Raw genomic sequence first — 17,934 nt, forward strand, 5'->3', positions numbered from 1 at the left:
CTACAAAGTTTGCTGCTTTTAGCCGGCTCTGCAGTATGTTTGTCGGTGCATTCATCCGTGACTCACATCTTGCGCATCTATCCGTGGGTTGGCAATCTACAATACGATTTCAGATCACGATGCTGCATCGTTACTTCGTCTGGCTAACTAACCAGACCACTGGATATTATATAACGTCTTATCTGACAAAGCACGGTTTTGTTTTCACCCCTCCTCCTAATTCCTACGTCCCTCGATAAAAATATTATTATTTCTTTAATTATATACTATATACGCAAATCCAACCCGTGCATGATTATAATACTTTTTTCAACGACATACTGAATACTGGAATAGTTCGAAAACGTTTTTCTTTTATTAATTACCGGGTATTTGCGTATCATGAATGAAACATGAATACTTGAATTGTTGTTAATTACGACGCTACGGTTGTCAAGGAGCACGGTTGAATTTATGATTATTCAATTACATATTTCAACAGCAGCAATTGTAATTGTAATAGTAATGTAATTGAAGCATGCAAGGAGTAATTGTAATTGTAATTGTAATTTGATATTTTTAGCATGGAGTAATTGTAATTGTAATGTAATTGAAACATGCATGAAAGTAATTGTAATTGTAATTGTAATTGAACTGAAATAATGTAATTGATCCAACTCTGGTTTGAGAGCCACTAAATGTTAGATGGTGGTCCGGTAACCTCGAAGCCTGATTAGTATTTAGCATTTCCTATACGTTGCAGCCTTGCTCAACCTCATTTGGATTAGGCTAGGGGTGGCCAATCTGCGGGCATACGGACGCATGTAGCCGCAAAACACTAACTAGCATGTGTTGGCGGCCGTCAATATGGAATATGAATATTTGAATCAATGATTTGGTTCCCAAATCGTTGGGAGATCCTAATTCAACTTACAATAGTTATTCACGCTTAACGCGGATTTTCGTTTTTATTATAATGGTGTCCTTGCAATCTCAGCCCCCCACCCCCACCCCCTCCGTAGAAATGTGAACCGTAGAGATAAATTATGTTCCTCACGAAAAAAATACCATGCTCGAATCGGAAGGGTCTCACGAATAAACATTTTTCTGGTACGTGTGGGCGATTCCAATATATTTGCTCATACCGACAACCCTGATGGGAGGTCATGAAATGACAACATGCAGCAAAGTGAATAATAAAAACCGGATGATAAATTTATTATTAATAATGTGCCCAAATTTTTGAAGACGCCTCTCCATCAGCTCTACCGGTTTATCTGATCATGGGAGCTAAGGATGAATTAGATTTTTGCAGTATTATGAGAAACTACCAACATTATCGACGAAATTCATTCAAGAGGTTCAAAAAATTTGTGCGTTCCGCGCGACTAGACACGGGATTCCGTTAGTTTTTCCTGATATTAATACTCGCGATTCTGGTACATCTATCTGTAGCAATGGCGGGCAACTTCTTCGTGGGGCGGGCTGAGAAATTGGAAATGATGTAAATGGCGGGCCGGATTTCTGATTCGATACATTAAACGCGTTATTCATTCACCTGTACAAGGATAAATCGTTTGTAATGTAAATTTAAAATTTGAAACATGGAAACCAAAGCGGTATTCAATGAATATATTGATGTAATGTATTTCAATAGCTGTTGAAGTCAATGAGACATCTGCGGTCGATCAAAGTTGCGAACAGGTTCTTTGAACTCTGGCAGCATGTCGCACACACAGAAAACAAAGAACTAAACAAGAACTAAAAAATCACTATTCTTTGTGTCCGACAAAAAGAATGAATAACCCACAGTCATTATAATTTGACGTAGTAAGAAGTAGTGGATAATTGCGGCAGACTGTGACCGCGGGCCGTATGTTGCGCGCCCAGGGTATAATGTATTGTATACGAACGATTGGTTGGGATCTCTTTTTCCAAATTTACCAACATATCAATTCTTTGCGGTTGAGTAGCCTACATGCTTAAATGCCGGTAATGCAAGCCCTTTCGCGTTGACGAACTTGCGCGTGAATGCCCCGCTCTCGTACTCTACTCACACACACGCTAAGGAATAACCTACAGTCACTATCATTTGACGTTATAAGCAAGTAGTGAGGAATTGCGGCAGACTGTGGCCGCGAGTCACATTATCATGTACGACAAAACTCTCTGCGGGCCGCTCAAAATCACGCCGTGGGCCGGATCCGACGCGCGTGTCGTATGCTGCTTGTCCCTGATTTATAGTGAAGCTGCGGTGATGTTCTGCTTTTACAAATAGAAACTTCAATGAGCAAAATATATCTCAAGAAATCGAAGATAGCATAGACAAAGTTCTCAGTATACCTAATTTCACAGGTGTCTTTGTCATCCATTTGAGCCATGACGACTCTCGGCTTGAATGCGTCCGTATGCCATGTATGTAATCGAAATGCGGCCATGAATAGGTAAAAGGTTGAAAACCCTGGATTAGGCTTACTATGGAATCGGTGTATAATGTGGTCAGCGATGTACGCGTTTTAAATAAACGACAAAAGGATGCCCCACGACGGAAAAGATTGAACAGCACAGATGTAGAGCATTGATTCCTAAAAGCGGCCACTCGGTGAGTCAGTATCGATGACTCGCTGGAGCCCAAGCCACAGAACCGACTCACGACTCATTCCGCAGAAGTCACACAGACTTATATTATATATATTCCGTGCAGTGTGTTAGTGTTGTTTGAAAATCACTTTTATTGGCTTGGTTCTTTCAACACTGTTGTTGATACACAGTTTATTTTGTGCACCATTATTCTACAGTAATGCGTTTGATGTCTGTTAGGTAAATATTTTATTATGTGACTATAGGCGAACATGAGTTTCGCTAAAGGCTTGAAGATTAACGTGAGGTTTCATAAGGTTGTTCAGAATTGATCTATACTAACAAAATTCGCAGTTTTGAGTCATATCTGGTCTATATAGGTGAATGTGATATGACTACATTGGTCACACTCGGGGCCAAAACTACAAATAACACGGTTTGTGGCTTGAGGGTGATTTTATTGAACTTGATATTTTATTCATCACATATTAGCCTGACCAGATTAGAAAATAATCCTAAAAGTTGATTCATACATTATTATTGATGTAATTCGTTACTTTCCATAAATTCCATTTGTTCTCGTACTGAGACTAGCAAATTTGCGACTTTTGACATTTCCTAAATCAAAAGACTTGAAGCCAGTCTCCAATTTATGGCCCGTTGTTCACATTAGGATTCGTCATTTTCTACTCATATATTTTCAGAACTGTCTGTTCTAATACATATTTAGCACTATTTGATCATTACTATGGCGGAAGGACTTGTAGCCCAACGTTCGAATGTCGCTGGTGTTATGCCTACAACATTATCCCCTGGAGCAAGCGGTAGGTAAATCCTTAAATATAGACTACTCATTTCATCAAGATTATGAGCACGGAGTAGTTTCAAAGTTATCTAAATGTAGTGTACTTCATTCGTTGCTTATCCATAGACTGACAGAGTGGTAACTTGGAAATTCAAATGACCGGACATGATTCAATCATATTTTAAGACTATGTAGGTACATCGTACACATTACAATATTCGCGTGTGCTTTAGGATCTGCGGCATTGGCAGAAGGCGAAAATGTCAATCAAAATTTCACGAACTGCTCGATTAACGTCGTGGTTGGGGATCAGATCCATGCGAACAAAATCGTCTGCAATATAATGAGTGCGAATGGAGAGGTAAATCCTAAAAACCAAGGTGAGTGTCATACCTTTGACATGTGAACCTGTGGAGTGAATGGTCAACGTCAGTTGTCCGTGACTTATTTTGAAGGCATCAGCTGCTAGGTTACAACAAATTGATCGGCGGTCGGTTAATAACAATGTGAATAATGTGGAGGACAGGAATATGGGAATAAACAGATTGTGTGTAATAAGGTACATCAGCGTAGATCTTGGCGGACAAATTTGGTATCATTCAACATTTGAGTCCATTTGTAAAATGTAAAAATCGAGATTATCACCCGAAGCACAATCATTTATTTGAATATACCGTGACCGAAGACATGATGGAGATAATATATTTATATACACATTTGAAACAAATAAGGTATCGATGTGATGATATCGCCCACGAGGCATTAACATTAATGAGATTTTATAAGTTTGCCATACTCAATAAACGATTAATCATAATAAGGGATCAATGAAGGTTGTGCCTGTTGTTAGACCAGGATGAAAATTTGAATCTGGAAGCAGCGTTTGATGCGTAGATTTGCTGATTCTGCTTCTGATTTTTCTTCAGGACACATAATGCTGACAGCATCATAACGAGGTCCCCTTCAAATATGTTTCAACAAACGGCATACTGTGCTGCTACGTCAGTGGTCGGTAACCTATGGCTCTTTTGGACATAAGATATGGCTCTTTGCGAAATTTTCATTTTTGTGCCTAATTTATCAATATTGCAGCAACTTATTATTAAAACTTCAGCACGAGAAGTATAATTATTCTTGTGAATTATGAACATGTTCTTGATAGGTTAATACAGTGACGTATTGAGGGTTAGGGGCTCGGACCCCTTTTCAAAATCCTCAAAATTAAGTTGCTGTCTCGGCGGCGACCAATGTCACTCGCAGATTCGATGTAGCCGATACGAAATCTTGAATTGCACGATGCGTTAATTGATTGAATTGAAAGAGTAGGAGACATGGCAGCGCCTGCATCCCAATGCAGTTTTAAAATATACATTGTCTTTCTGATCTCCGGCGAAAAATATACTGCGATTACATACTCATAGCACCCCTCCCCCCGTACGTCTCGCCCTTCCTCCCCACCCAATCTCAGGCCCACCACTCTCAGTGCGAAACCAATAAAATATATATTACTTGCAAAAAATCTATGTAGCTCAAGTTTTGCATACTCATAATTCAAATAAGGCAACCAGCATGATTTGTACGAGTTTTTACTGAGTAATACGGTGCAAATGCCGAATCCCATGTAATGATGTCGAATTTGCGCTACTATGACGTCACAATTTTTCAATTGTGATGTATTAGTAGATTGACATGTATGGCTCTTTGGGAGGTAAAATGCAAAATATCGGGTCAATATGGCTCTTCTGACGAAAAAGGTTCCCGACCACTGTGCTATACGTAAACCTTCTTCACGTTCTCTCGTGAAGACGGAATCAATCTAATTTTCAGCTGTCTCAAATCCTTTATGAATTCAGTTGCTTTATTTAGCAATTCATAATTTGCTAAATGTGCTTATAAGTAAGAGGTTCAGTGTAAAGCAGGGGCGGGCAACATACGGCCCGGATAGGGCCCGCGAAGGGATTTTGTCCGGTCCGCGGACAGTTTTCCGTCTTGATAATGTCGCTCGCGCCTCCAGTCTTCCGAGATTCCCTCTACTTGCTTACATGCATCAAATTTTAGTGACTGTATGTTATTATACACATGTTTGCGCATGCGCAGCGAGCGAGGGTGGAGCTTACGCGTAAGTTCGTCGAATCGAGAAGACTTGCATTATCGGCATTTACGATGTACTCAACCCTAGTGTCATTTGTGGTAATCATTGTGTTTTTCGACTACAATGGTCATTTACACCACGCCAATATTTCTTATTTTTGATTCCCTCACCGTCGACTTGTAGCACGGCACACTTCAAGACTTTTGTAAGACATCGCTTATGCCAGGTATCGCCAACTGAAAACGGGTCGCGGGCCACTTTCAAATTCCGAGGCCGCGGGCCGCATGAATTCAATATCGAGATAACATAGGCCACACAGTTGAACAACCACGCTATCTTGTCACCTACTAAACCCTAATAGATTGATATCTTGGTAAATTTGGGGTGCCGGGCTTATCGAACGCTTTGAAATCTTCATTAAGGATTGCACAGTGTGTTCACTGTTCATTGATCAGAGAGAAGCAGACATGGTGGTGGCAGTATGACAATGCTGTTCTTAAATCCACATTGTCTTCGTCATTATTGATGAGAAATGGCTTCGAAGTTACATTGCTGTCGTTAAAATACATACATTAAATACGATTTATTCCTTGTATATGTGGATAAATGGGCGAATAATGTATCAATTCAGCAATCCGGCCCGCCAAGTACTTAATTTTCCTATTTCCGGCCCGCCAACTGGAGAAGTTGCCCGCCCCTGGTGTAAAGTATTTGTTTAAATGTGCTAACGGATTCCTGTATAAATGCCATGTTACGTTACCTCCAAAGCCGCATTAGCAATACTTTTCAGTCGATTCGTTATTGTAAGCAAAGCATATCTTCAGCATTCTGCTATATAGATTACTTTGAACAACTCATCATCAATGAGTTGTGAGCGAAGTTATGAATGAGTTGCACCTAACTGCGCATAGAGCAGTGCTCTTCAACCGGGGTTGTCGTACACCCTAGGGTGTACCAGAATTTTCAAAGGGTGTACCACTCGGATGGGGTGTACAGGGGTGTACCAGATCCACATTATGATGAACCGATGATACGATGACTATAGCTATCAAAAAAATACGCCAGTTTATGCTTCAAAACAGAATGACTGGATGTGTAATATCGTACAATGTGATGTCATAAGCAAATGTTTCTAATTATTCAAACTTTGGTAATGGACTTATTACTTCCTTTTCGAGTAGAGCAGGGTGGAGTTAGCATGTGTTCATATCTGTCTGATGATTCTCGAGGAAACCACCGCTAAATCTCAGACATTTTGAATTTGTGCTTCCTGCGGCCAGCTTATGAATAGTGCAGAATACATAGCCTACTTGCGCAGCCACGGGGTCGAGTTTGCGAACCACTGCGTTAGATGGTGGTCCAGTAACCTCGAGCCCTTATTCGTATTATCATTTACTATACGTTGCAGCCTTGCTCAAATGTCCATCCTTATTTCGGCTACGTCAGGGGTGCTCAACCTGCGGACGTACGGCCTCATCCAGCCGCATAACCATAATTTTGCGATCTTCTACACATATTTAAATTAGCGCGTGTTGGCGGCCGTCATTATGTAACCAATTGTTGCTGGTTCTAGTCTCGGCTCTGCCATGTTTCTATGTGTCGGAGGTTTATCTAGGCTCCTCGTCGCCGACCCCCTGTTAACGTAGCGTCTTGAAAAGCCCAGAAGAAGAGTTAACCGAGCTTCAAAGTCAGCAGCAAAGTCCTGAAAGTGGACGCACGTTAGCTAGAGAGAATGGAGAATGGGAGTGCGCATGCAAGCAAAAGTCGTCCTCATTATCCAAAGCAAAAATACTAAACTTTAGGAAATGCACTGTCGTGGCGCACGAATTCTAAACAGGCGATTATCACCACTGTCATTGATGTGTAATAAAATATTATTAATAACAATACAAACAATCCTCGTGGGAGACCAAGAAATAACAACATGCAACGAAGTGATTAATAGGAACCGCAAGATGCATCATCATGCATCACCTAAACATAGAAGATATGCGGAAACTAGAAATCGCCAAGTTTATGTATCAGTTTCACTGCGGTCGTTGCCCCGAATATTTCAATGACTTCTTTACCTCTGAATCAAAAGCGCACAAGTACAACACACGCGCGTCCACGTCGTCCAAATATCATATGATCGACCGAAAAGATCATCGCTCCATCAAATATGCCGGACCTGATGTGTGGAACAGTATCCCACCGGCCATCCGACAGTCGACGAGCATGTCCACATTCAAGTCGAAATACAAGCAATTACTACTAAATAAATACAGTCCATCCTCAAGATTACCGGACCACGACTGACCTATCGATCTCGCTTCCCATGACATGCCGCCCTATTTCTTGTCGCATTCTTTTTCTATACTATCTTCTTTACTTTCATTCAGTGTGCATGCCTCCTCTTTACATCGCCTAGGCCATTGGTTCCCAACGTGGGCGATATCACCCCCCAGGGGGCGATTTGGCGGTCTAGGGGGGCGAAAATAACGAAGGGGGCGATAGGGGGGCGGAAACGGACGAAGGGGGCGATAGGGGGGCGATAGTGCGTTAAAACGGCTATATTGGAGTCGGGACCGTAACTACCGCACCCAAACCCCCAATTGGGGGTGGGGGGCTCGAAATCAAAGGAAGCCCAAAATTATTTCGTGAATTAACATAGATGATAGAGTAATTTTTTAGAAATTCATGCCACTTTTTCAAAAAATTTTCGCACTGCGCGCAATTTAATATTTTCATGTATCTTGATGTTGGGGTCCCCGTCACCCAACAAAAATACGCATGAGTTATGGAAATGGGAGACTTCGGCTTCGGCCATTACTGCGCCACGATGCACCAAGACATATGAAGTTACAGGCCATGTAACATGCGCCTCCGAGAAGAGTGCCAGAACGATCAGCAGCGAGAAGACCTTGGCCGAAAAGAAATGCCCTTGTGCTGACTAAAAACTTCGATCTATATACAATACATATACGTTTAATTGTCCATAGGCGCCTCGATGGCTGGCGTCGAATGTTCCTGTCATGGCGACCTTAACCTTACAGGAAAAATGCCATCCCGCAAGGAAAAAATTATTTGCCAGTAAAGAAATACCAATATGAAATCATGTGCGTCTTTTCGTTTGGTACGTTTTGACGATTTCCATATCTTCTGACACAGCAGATATAGGAGGTCACGAAATAGCATCATGTAAAGAAGTCAATATAACAATGATTCCTCCCGAAGATGTTTAATTATTATTTAGGGGTCCTACCTTTTCCAACATACCACATCGACCATATTGACCGATTCAAACATAAATTATATGAATTTGTCGCGCTTCGCGCGTTTAGGCGAAATACGGTGACTCAACAAACAGTACATGAAATAGGGTATATCTGATATGCAGCGACAAAAAGCCCACTGGCTGAGGGGGGTCTGGGGTTTGGTTTATCACCCTATGGGGCCAAAGACCAACGTTTTTTTCGAGGGGGGGGCTGACGAAGTGCTGTTTTTCAGTTCCCAATATTTTGGGGGCGATGATCGGTGTGGAGCTTCAAAAGGGGGCGATGAGTCGAAAAAGGTTGGGAACCACTGGCCTAGGCCAAGGTGGGTGTCAGATTCCATAGACTACTCCTTGTCGCTTCGACATCTTCCTGTCTTTTCATTGTATCGCATTTTTGTGGTGTATTGAACTGATAAAATTGCTAATAAACCAATGATGATAATATTGTACCCAATATTTTCGAAAACACTCTCCATCAGCTCTACGGGTTAATCTGATCATAATTATAAATTTTTGACAATAATATGTGAAACTACCAACATTTTCGATGAAATCCATTCAAGAGGCAAAATTTTCGCGCTCTGCGCTACTACACAAATAATCCTAGTGTCTTTTCTTGACATTTATACTCGCGATTTTGGTACATAAATTATATATTGTAAGCCTGCTGGGATGTTTTGCTTCTACAGTAAGAAAATTTGCGCTTTGCATATCTCAAGAAGGCACAGAACACCACAAGGGCTCTCGTGGTGTTAAGTTCCCAGTATCAAATTTCATATGAGCATTTGTCGTCCATGCGCCATGGCGAATCCCCGTTGGAATCCGGACGTATTGTATATGTAATCAAAATGCGGCTTTCGGCGTTATCGGTGTATTATACGGTCAGGGGTGTACGAGTTTTGAGAAAATGTTAAAAGGGTGTACCACGACGAAAAAGGTTGGAGAACACTGGCATAGAGGACGTATCTACCTAACACACGCACAAATAGTTTTGCCAAGCACAGTACCGGCATTATTAGACTTGCTGGAGATAGTAATATAAAATCACACTCGTGATCCTACCCATTTCCGTTTTGACCTTCTGGGCCGGGGTGTTTAATAACCGAATCTGCGTGATAAAAAAATCGATAGCAACGCTACGCCAATCCCATTACGAAATATATCACGAAATAATATAATCCAGACAAAAAAAATAATTTCATTCATATTAAACGGGCACTGCGCTCTAAAAATGATGTGGTCTCAAATTGACGGGCAAAACGAAAGAAAAATTTTGGCCGCTGCCGTTTTCTTCAAGAATGCAATATTGAACAACTCTGGATTGAGTTTGAAGGATCCAATAGTGATTCAAAAAACATAGTCTGCGGTGTGATATATCGACACCTAAAAGGCAACTTGAAGAGCTTCATAGATAATCTCTCATCTAGTCTTGACCAATTAACAAAAGACGAGAATCAATTCTTATTGATGGGTGACATAAACATAGACCTTCTTCGATCACCCCCTACTGCAGTGCTCTTCAACCGGGGTTGTCGTACACCCGAGGGTGTACCAGAATTTTCAAAAGGTGTACCACACGGATGGGATGTACAGGGGTGTACCAGATCCGAATTACAATGAGCCGATAGCTAGCTATCACAAAGGCAGGTTTATGGGTCAGTACAGGTTGACGCACAGGTTAATGAGCAATATGGTACGATGTTATCTCAAGTGTAATACTGTACACCGATTGATTGAGATGTCATCAGCAAATATTTCTCCTATTTATTTAGCCGTCGGCAATAGACCAATGGTTCCGTTTGGTGTTGGAAAGTATGCAGTTAACAAACATGTGTTCAGCTAGTCATTTGTCTTTTAATGATTTTTGAGGAAACCGCCGCGATAGCTCAGACTTCTTGAATCGGTACTTCCTACCCGACGTTAATAAATACCGCAATGCACATAAATGAAGTGACGTAGCCAGCCAGGGTCGAAACAGCTTCCATGTTGAAATCGAAACCCTTTTGTTTTAAAATGCCGATTTTATGTCCAATATTTCGCCATACATTTGCAATTTAGTATTTTGTTATTAGTGATGCAAATTAGCGACAATAGACTGTGTATAGCGGCATACGATCTGAGGTTACTGACATCTCTTGCAGCCATGTGCTACTATCGACTGTGTGTGGTGTGGGGCAAGCCTGATACGCAGTAGGCTGGTGCGCCTGCTATCATCGCTTATCTGAATTACCGCTTCTGCAGCAGTAACTTTACCTACTCTCTCCCCAATACTGTTACATTTAGGTTGAATATCGTTCGTAATGCCATGCTGCTTTTGGACTGACACGAAATAAATTCCAATTTGCGTGGTGGGCGGCCTAACTAGCTGCGAATAGACTCTGTGACCAAATACTATTTTATTCAAATCCAAATTTTTTACGGCAATAACTCCGCTTCTACTAGTGATGAGCATCGGAGCGGAGTCGGAGTGGATTCGGAGCGGAGTTTTGCCGATTTTGTGACAGTCGGAGCGGAGTCGGAGTTTACTACAGATATTTTTCTGAGAATCTCGGAGTATTGTAACTTTTGTCTCCGATATCTTTGGATATCTCTGACCAGAATACACTATTGATTATCATTACAAACCAAAACAGAGACAGCTGATGCCTTGTTAGGTTGTAATATGACGGGTAACATGCAAAAATGATTGCCAAGTGCATAAAAATCAGCCATCTACACTTCAATTTGGAACTGGAGAGTAAACAATACTATGAGCCCAACCATATTATCACATGTACCATGTTGTGCCATGTGTACCAAGTACCCTGCTTGCCACTGTTTCGGATACTTGACGAGATTCACCGGAGTAATTCGGAGTCTGGGATTGAGCTCTTCGGAGTCGGAGGGAGTTTTCCTCCGAGACTAAAGTTGTCGGAGGGATTCGGAGTCTCGAAAAGCACTATCCGCTCATCACTGGCTTCTACTGGTTGGAATTGAACCAAATTTGAAGAACATCGTTTTTATAGACAACCTAATACTTTCATGGGGTGAACGGAAAAATTTGAAATTTTTCGTTATTTATTTTTATATAATAAATATAAACGCTCTTCTCCCGTAACAATGCGGCTACTGGTTGGAATTGAACCAAATTTGGTGTGTAGACTTAAGTTAGGTAACCTAACAATTTTATCAAGTAGCCAGTACGATTTGAGAAAAAAAGTCATTTTTGAAGACCCCTAATGAACAGGGGTGTACGAGTTTTGAGCAAATGTTAGAAGGGTGTACCACGTCGAAAAAGGTTGAAGAGCACTGTCCTACTGTACATGATTACTTAGATATGATTACTAACCATGCCTGTATTCCCTTGATAACTAAACCTACTAGAGTGACCATAACACCGTCTACTTTATTGGATCATATCGGTGGCGGCTCGTGACAATATCGGGTGGTGGGGCGAGGGGTACAGCCGATGTTAATAATCTAAATGACGTCACAATAGTGTACTCCGACGTGAAAATGTGACTTCGTGGTCGTCACACACAGTTTGTATGGTGTATAGATATTACGCATGGTTAACTAGGCTTCCGGATTTCAAATTTTAATAATATATTCATGACAGAAATATATTAAAACCCGAAACTTTTCGAGCTGACACTCTTCAAATTATTCGGAAGAAAATATGAAGTACAGCAGTTCATAGCTATAGGCATATTTTACCGTTTGTATCAGTAGGCGTATTGCGCGCGGCGTGATTTCATAGTTGCAAGATGTTCAATGACGAATTATCTATATCTGAATATACTATTAAAGAATTGATCTGAATGAAGTTTGTTGCCATTCGCCATTCGACACATCAATCTCCCAGAAAATCGTCCAATCCAATCCAAATCCGTTCAGAAAAAATCTCTAATCCTATTCCAATCCAAATCCGACAAAATCTCACAAATCCGGTTTTTTTCAAATCCTAATCCTAATGCATGCTCATATCTGGTTGTCAGCCGATGTTATGAAGGAAGTAGAATACACTATGCCCGATTTTGACATAAATCTCCTGACTGGACATCTTCCGTTGAACGCGGTATCTAAACCACCTCGGCGTGTACGACATATTTCCTTCATAACATCGGCTGACAACTATATAAAGTTCGATCTCTGCGTGACTGCTGGAGCGTGATGCATCTATGGAAATTTCAATACATTACAGCTCCATTACGGTGGCGTTCTGAAGAAAACGACCGGGTCAAAATTTTTCTTTCGTTTTGCCCTTCAATTTGAGACCACATCAATTTTAGAGTGCAGTGGCCCTTTAAGCTTTTAGTCATATTTTTATAACGTTTCTTGAGGCCTTCTAGGGCCAAACAAAATGTTTTCGAGGGAGTCGTAGTTCGCCCGGATCTGGCGTAGACAGTAGGTAAGTTGGAAGGAACCACTGCAATTAATCTGTTGTCGTTCTGTGACTGACTTTACGAGAGAAGGCGACATTACCAAAGCATTTTAATCCTAATAATGGCACAAAGACATTTATCAAAAACGGTTATCATGGTACACCCGAGCTCTGAAAGTTGCTTACCGTGCCTAAGTGGAATTTCATTAATATGTAAAATGTTATTTCATCGGTGTGCAGCATGCCACATTGAATACAAATAAGGCGGCCGGAACTTATGATACAAAAGGTATAGCTTGGCGTCCTTACCGACAAAGAGAAATCATGAGCCAAACATGCTGGTTATTTTTTCTAGCATCTTGTGCGTCTTAGACGGTTACATACAAACTTGTCGTCCATACCATTCGTATCCATACCGTACCTACGATAGTTTTCTAGTCTGCGGTCGTATTATCCTCGATATTTGTGAACGAGAGGCTGGACCCTGTTCATATCGACTCTCAGGACATGGGAGAGGCATTTTCTTAGAATGAAGAACAGGGATTGCGAAACATGTCAAATTTTATTTCACCGTAGGTAACATCAGAATATTACCACGTTTACTCGAAAATTCGGGGGTTCTCAGACTTTTTAAACTGCGTAAGCTTTCGTTTGCCACTGGTAGGCCCTTAAATATACGATGGTGTGTCTTTTAATTTACACAAGCAAAACACTGAAAATTGAAATAACGCTGGTGGTATTGTATTTCTAATAAACACATGACATTGGTTCTGGGTAGAACAAATCCGATATTTATAGTAGGGTATGAACAAGTCCCATCGCAGCGACTATAGAGAAACAAAAAATCACTGCAATTATTTGGGGGAGAAACGTTTCACATTAATGTAAAATCACAATTATTTACCCGGTGAATTTGGTAATCTTAATGTAGGCTTACTTGTCGCTATAAGCACATAAACGTTAAAATTGTTGTGATCGAAAATTGACAAAGTGTCGGATAAACGAATTTGCTCGCGTGTACCCCCGCAATTATTCTTGCGTACCCCTGCTCATTTAGGGGACGGGTATACTAGTTTGAAAGGCGCTGCAGTAAGCAATAAATCTCAATTTTCGGCCAATGAAGATCTTCATCATCTTAGTGGCACAGAATGTTTGCTTGTGACGACACTAATTTGGAATCGATGCCGGATCATTATTATTAAATGTTCGTGGGTAATTACATAACGGTCTCTAATACGTTGCATTGACCAAATTGCATGAGTGTGTCATTCGGCTTGTTGCGCAACCTGCGCATTGCGTAATGGACAAGCCATGTCGTAGTTCGACCAAGGCTTCGAGTGTAATGACGAAAACTTATTTCCAATTTGAGATATTTTATTTCCCAAATGTTAATATTGCCGCTTGAAATTTGTGAGGCCGGTGATACTAATATGCATTCATTTACTCATTGTTCCTCATCCCTGATAATTATTATAATCAATTGCTGGCTCGTGATACGTTGGTGAAGGCATGCACAATTTCTTCCGATGATTTGTGGTGTGAAGCTGATAAAAGTTACAACCAATGGCCACCGATTACCACATATGATTCGAAGAAATCGATTTGTAGGATTTTAGCTGGATTTCTTTTTGTGCCATTTTGGAGTTGGGTTTGGATATGAAGTAGGATACTTCATTTCAAATAATTAAGTATTTGCATACACCTTTCGAGATGATTTCACTCATTACTAGATACAGACTCGGAATTTCCACATGATTCGAAAAAATATGGTTTGGAGCAGTTTGAATATAATATCCGGTGATATCTCTGAAAAACAAACAGCGGTAAAAATGGTAAAAATGTGAAAGATAGGGAAGGACAGTCATACGGTGTGGGGTTGCCACAACCAATCATTCTTATATTAGCCGACTTATTATTTTACTGACGTTAATGATGTCCAATGTCCCTCCTGACCATAATTATTATTAGGCCTAATATTGAAAATTCAAGTGGTGCTGATCGCCATTTACAGCCTTGTGCGCCACTCCAGCTTGGCGCAGCTTATCCATTTGTAGGCTTTGAGGCATGAACTCATTCTGGTTGCTGGTGACTGGATATTAGGGTATAGCCAGCGGGAATTGACCAGAGAGCACTGGGAAGTGAGACCGAAGGTTTCACCAGTGAGAAAGTTTTATTTTATAATATCCAATGGTAATCTTTTTTTTCTGCAGAAAGGTGTTCCGTACTGGTAAATATTATCAACGCCAATACACGGCGGATGACTGCTGACGCAATCCTCGATAACTTCAAGACCGAGCGTCTGCACCGGCCGGATTTCAAAGTTAACCCACGAATGAGAAAAATCGATGTTGACGATTACTTCAAAGGCAATTACGAAGACGTTGAAGAGATGGAAGTAACGATAGAGAAGTCGACATGGTTTGGCGGAAAAACAAAGAAGGTCTTGAAAAATCAATTAAGAAAAGAGATAGGATTTCACCAACACGAAGTGCAGCCTGAGGATGCCTTGACGCTAGAACAGATTCTGGTGTCAATTACTGAAGAGAGTAAATCCTCTCACTGCGAAGAAAGTTCTATAATAGGCATTGTCGCGTCTGCAGGATCGGGGAAAACTACTCTCCTGCGTAGATTAGCAAGACGATCAATCGATATAACCTCCATAACACACGAAGGATCAAATCAAGTGGGCTCCAAATTGATCCATTTTATCGAACTAAAAACCATTCACTACGTTGATTCTGTGAAACCATCCACATTTCTTTTCGGAGGACTTTTCGAAAATGACGCAGATGAGCAAGATGCTTATAGGTGGTTGCTGAATAACCAAACGCAAGCAGTTTTATTTTTTGACGGTTTAGATCAGGCTACGTGGATGATCGATAATACGAAGACTTACAACAAAATGAATCCATTCGCCCCTGCCGACACGGCAACGATCATGTACAACATCCTGTCAGGTAATCTGCTTTCTCAGGCGAAAATCGTCTTCACACTCTAAATCCGCAAGGTCGTATTGAACACTTCATAACACTTTATTCTGCGTACAGACACACTTTTTGGGCATATAAACGCATTGGGCCATTATCGTCGCAACGCTTCTGCGTATTTCTCCGTTTATATGTAACACTTCGCCATTGCGGCTTACTTTCAAGAAAATTGATACTTGATAATTTATCATCAATTTCGCATTCATAAACCAACGGTACGTTTGGGGATCACATAAAATCAAGTTATATGTAAAATATATTATTCAACTGACCAAACCACTAAATTTAAGGGTAATATTTCAATAAACTATACATATTTCCCTGTGACGCAGAGGGGTCACCACCTTCGTTACGGTAGAGCGCGCTCGATTTCAGTTTGGAATTTGAATTGGTGGTTCGTCAAGCTTCAGGCAGAGAGTAGGGTACAAGAAAATACTTGACGGAATGGATATATTGAAGCAGTTTCTGCTACCTGATGGCGTAAAGGATCATAACATCCGTGTACTGTAAGGTATGGAAATGCGGTAAATGTTATTGAATACATGTAATGTGAGAATAGTCATAAAATGAGCTCCTTTTGACATTGCAGTAAGGTCGTTTGTTTTAAATGTTTTAGTAGGCTACTGATATCCCTTATTCATATGAATGTTCTTTACATGTTTTGTAGTATATGATTCGTCTGATCTTATTGCTGGATGATCAAGCTTCGAATCTGATAATATAGCCTACCAGGCTGCGACCAGGTCCAGTAAACTACGGTACTGATGGGAAGCTGCTATCGAACTAACTTTTTTGATATATAGATAAAGGGATGTTCTCTCTATCCACACTGAAATATCCCTACGTAAGCGATATTGTGGTCCATTGTGGACAAGTACTGCAATTTCAGCAATTGAATACCGGTATGACAGTCAACGGTTTTGATGGTTTTTCAACTGCAACGTATTTTATACTGTACTGTTTATTCCAAGTGGTAAGGTGTTAACCAAGGCGATTTTTTTGACATGTGAAAATAGGTCAAAATTCTGGCAAAATTGTACCGTCAGGTCAAAAATTGCCAAAATTGTTTACAGAGTCAAATTTTTTGGGGGGACGTTGCATTTCGTTTGTATCGTTTGTGTCGGTGAACTTATCATTTAACAATTTACATCTTGTAGCCTACTTTATAGTCCTGCTGTTGTAGACGGACCATCGTCTGCTCCTTGTGAATCATAAACTGTCAAATGAAACAAATGCTCAACGTAGCCTACCGCAGTATCCTAACTGAAGCAAGACTGCGTGGGCATTGGTTCTTCTATTAGAAACCGTATGGTGAAAAATTGCGATGTAGACAACTTTGTCATAATGAAGCAACACGGTGTGTCACCTGCAGTGTACGCACAACTTTAGTGTTGCCGGTCAACAACTGCTGCTGGTGAACGTTCTCCATTCTTGTCATGCTACTTAGTAAAGACAGACACTTTCTAGCCGAAAATGTAGGAAAGTAGGTCAATCTTTCGTTGTACTACAACAAAGTTTCAATTATTTCTGGCATAATGCGAGATGTAACTAATACTGGAATTCTTCATTGGTCCAGATTTCGATAAAATACGTTTTTTTCATGTAAAAACTTGTCAGTTTTCATGCCAAAAGATTTTTTCTGGTCAAACTACTTCAGAAGAACAGACAGTTCCAGCCAAAAATAAAGATAAATACAGGTAGTACAATTCTAGCACTATGTGAGAAACACCTAATTTAAGTACATGGGGTAAAAATTAGGTTTATTTATCGTCAAAATATGTGTGAATTTGGATATTTTTGGTCAAACTGTTCCCTTTTTAGGTCCGAAAAATCGCCCTAATAATGGCACAGCCAAACAAACAATCTTTTCAA

The 17,934-nt window shown here is 40.6% G+C and overlaps 1 protein-coding gene across 1 annotated transcript; it reads left to right on the forward strand.

Moving 5' to 3' along the window:
• The first annotated feature begins 3,072 nt into the window (after nt 1-3,072).
• LOC145456053 (uncharacterized) lies at nt 3,073-16,073 on the forward strand. Its single transcript, XM_080334083.1, has 3 exons — nt 3,073-3,383; nt 3,598-3,744; nt 15,286-16,073. Exons 1-3 carry the CDS (start codon nt 3,308-3,310, stop codon nt 16,071-16,073), a joined length of 1,011 nt encoding a protein of 336 aa, XP_080190209.1. The 5' UTR covers nt 3,073-3,307.
• Nucleotides 16,074-17,934: the final 1,861 nt, after the last annotated feature.

The sequence above is a fragment of the Botryllus schlosseri genome, chromosome 14 (genome assembly GCF_051294905.1).
Source record: "Botryllus schlosseri isolate E-star chromosome 14, Bs_hap1, whole genome shotgun sequence".
NCBI classification, from domain to species: Eukaryota; Metazoa; Chordata; class Ascidiacea; order Stolidobranchia; family Styelidae; genus Botryllus; species Botryllus schlosseri.

Excerpts from the sequence above, each read along its gene's own strand:
- LOC145456053 (XM_080334083.1), top strand. The coding sequence starts at position 3,308 with ATGGCGGAAGGACTTGTAGCCCAACGTTCGAATGTCGCTGGTGTTATG. Across the intron at positions 3,384-3,597 it reads ATTATCCCCTGGAGCAAGCG|GATCTGCGGCATTGGCAGAA; the intron begins GTAGGTAAATCC and ends CGTGTGCTTTAG. Across the intron at positions 3,745-15,285 it reads GGTAAATCCTAAAAACCAAG|AAAGGTGTTCCGTACTGGTA; the intron begins GTGAGTGTCATA and ends TTTTTTCTGCAG.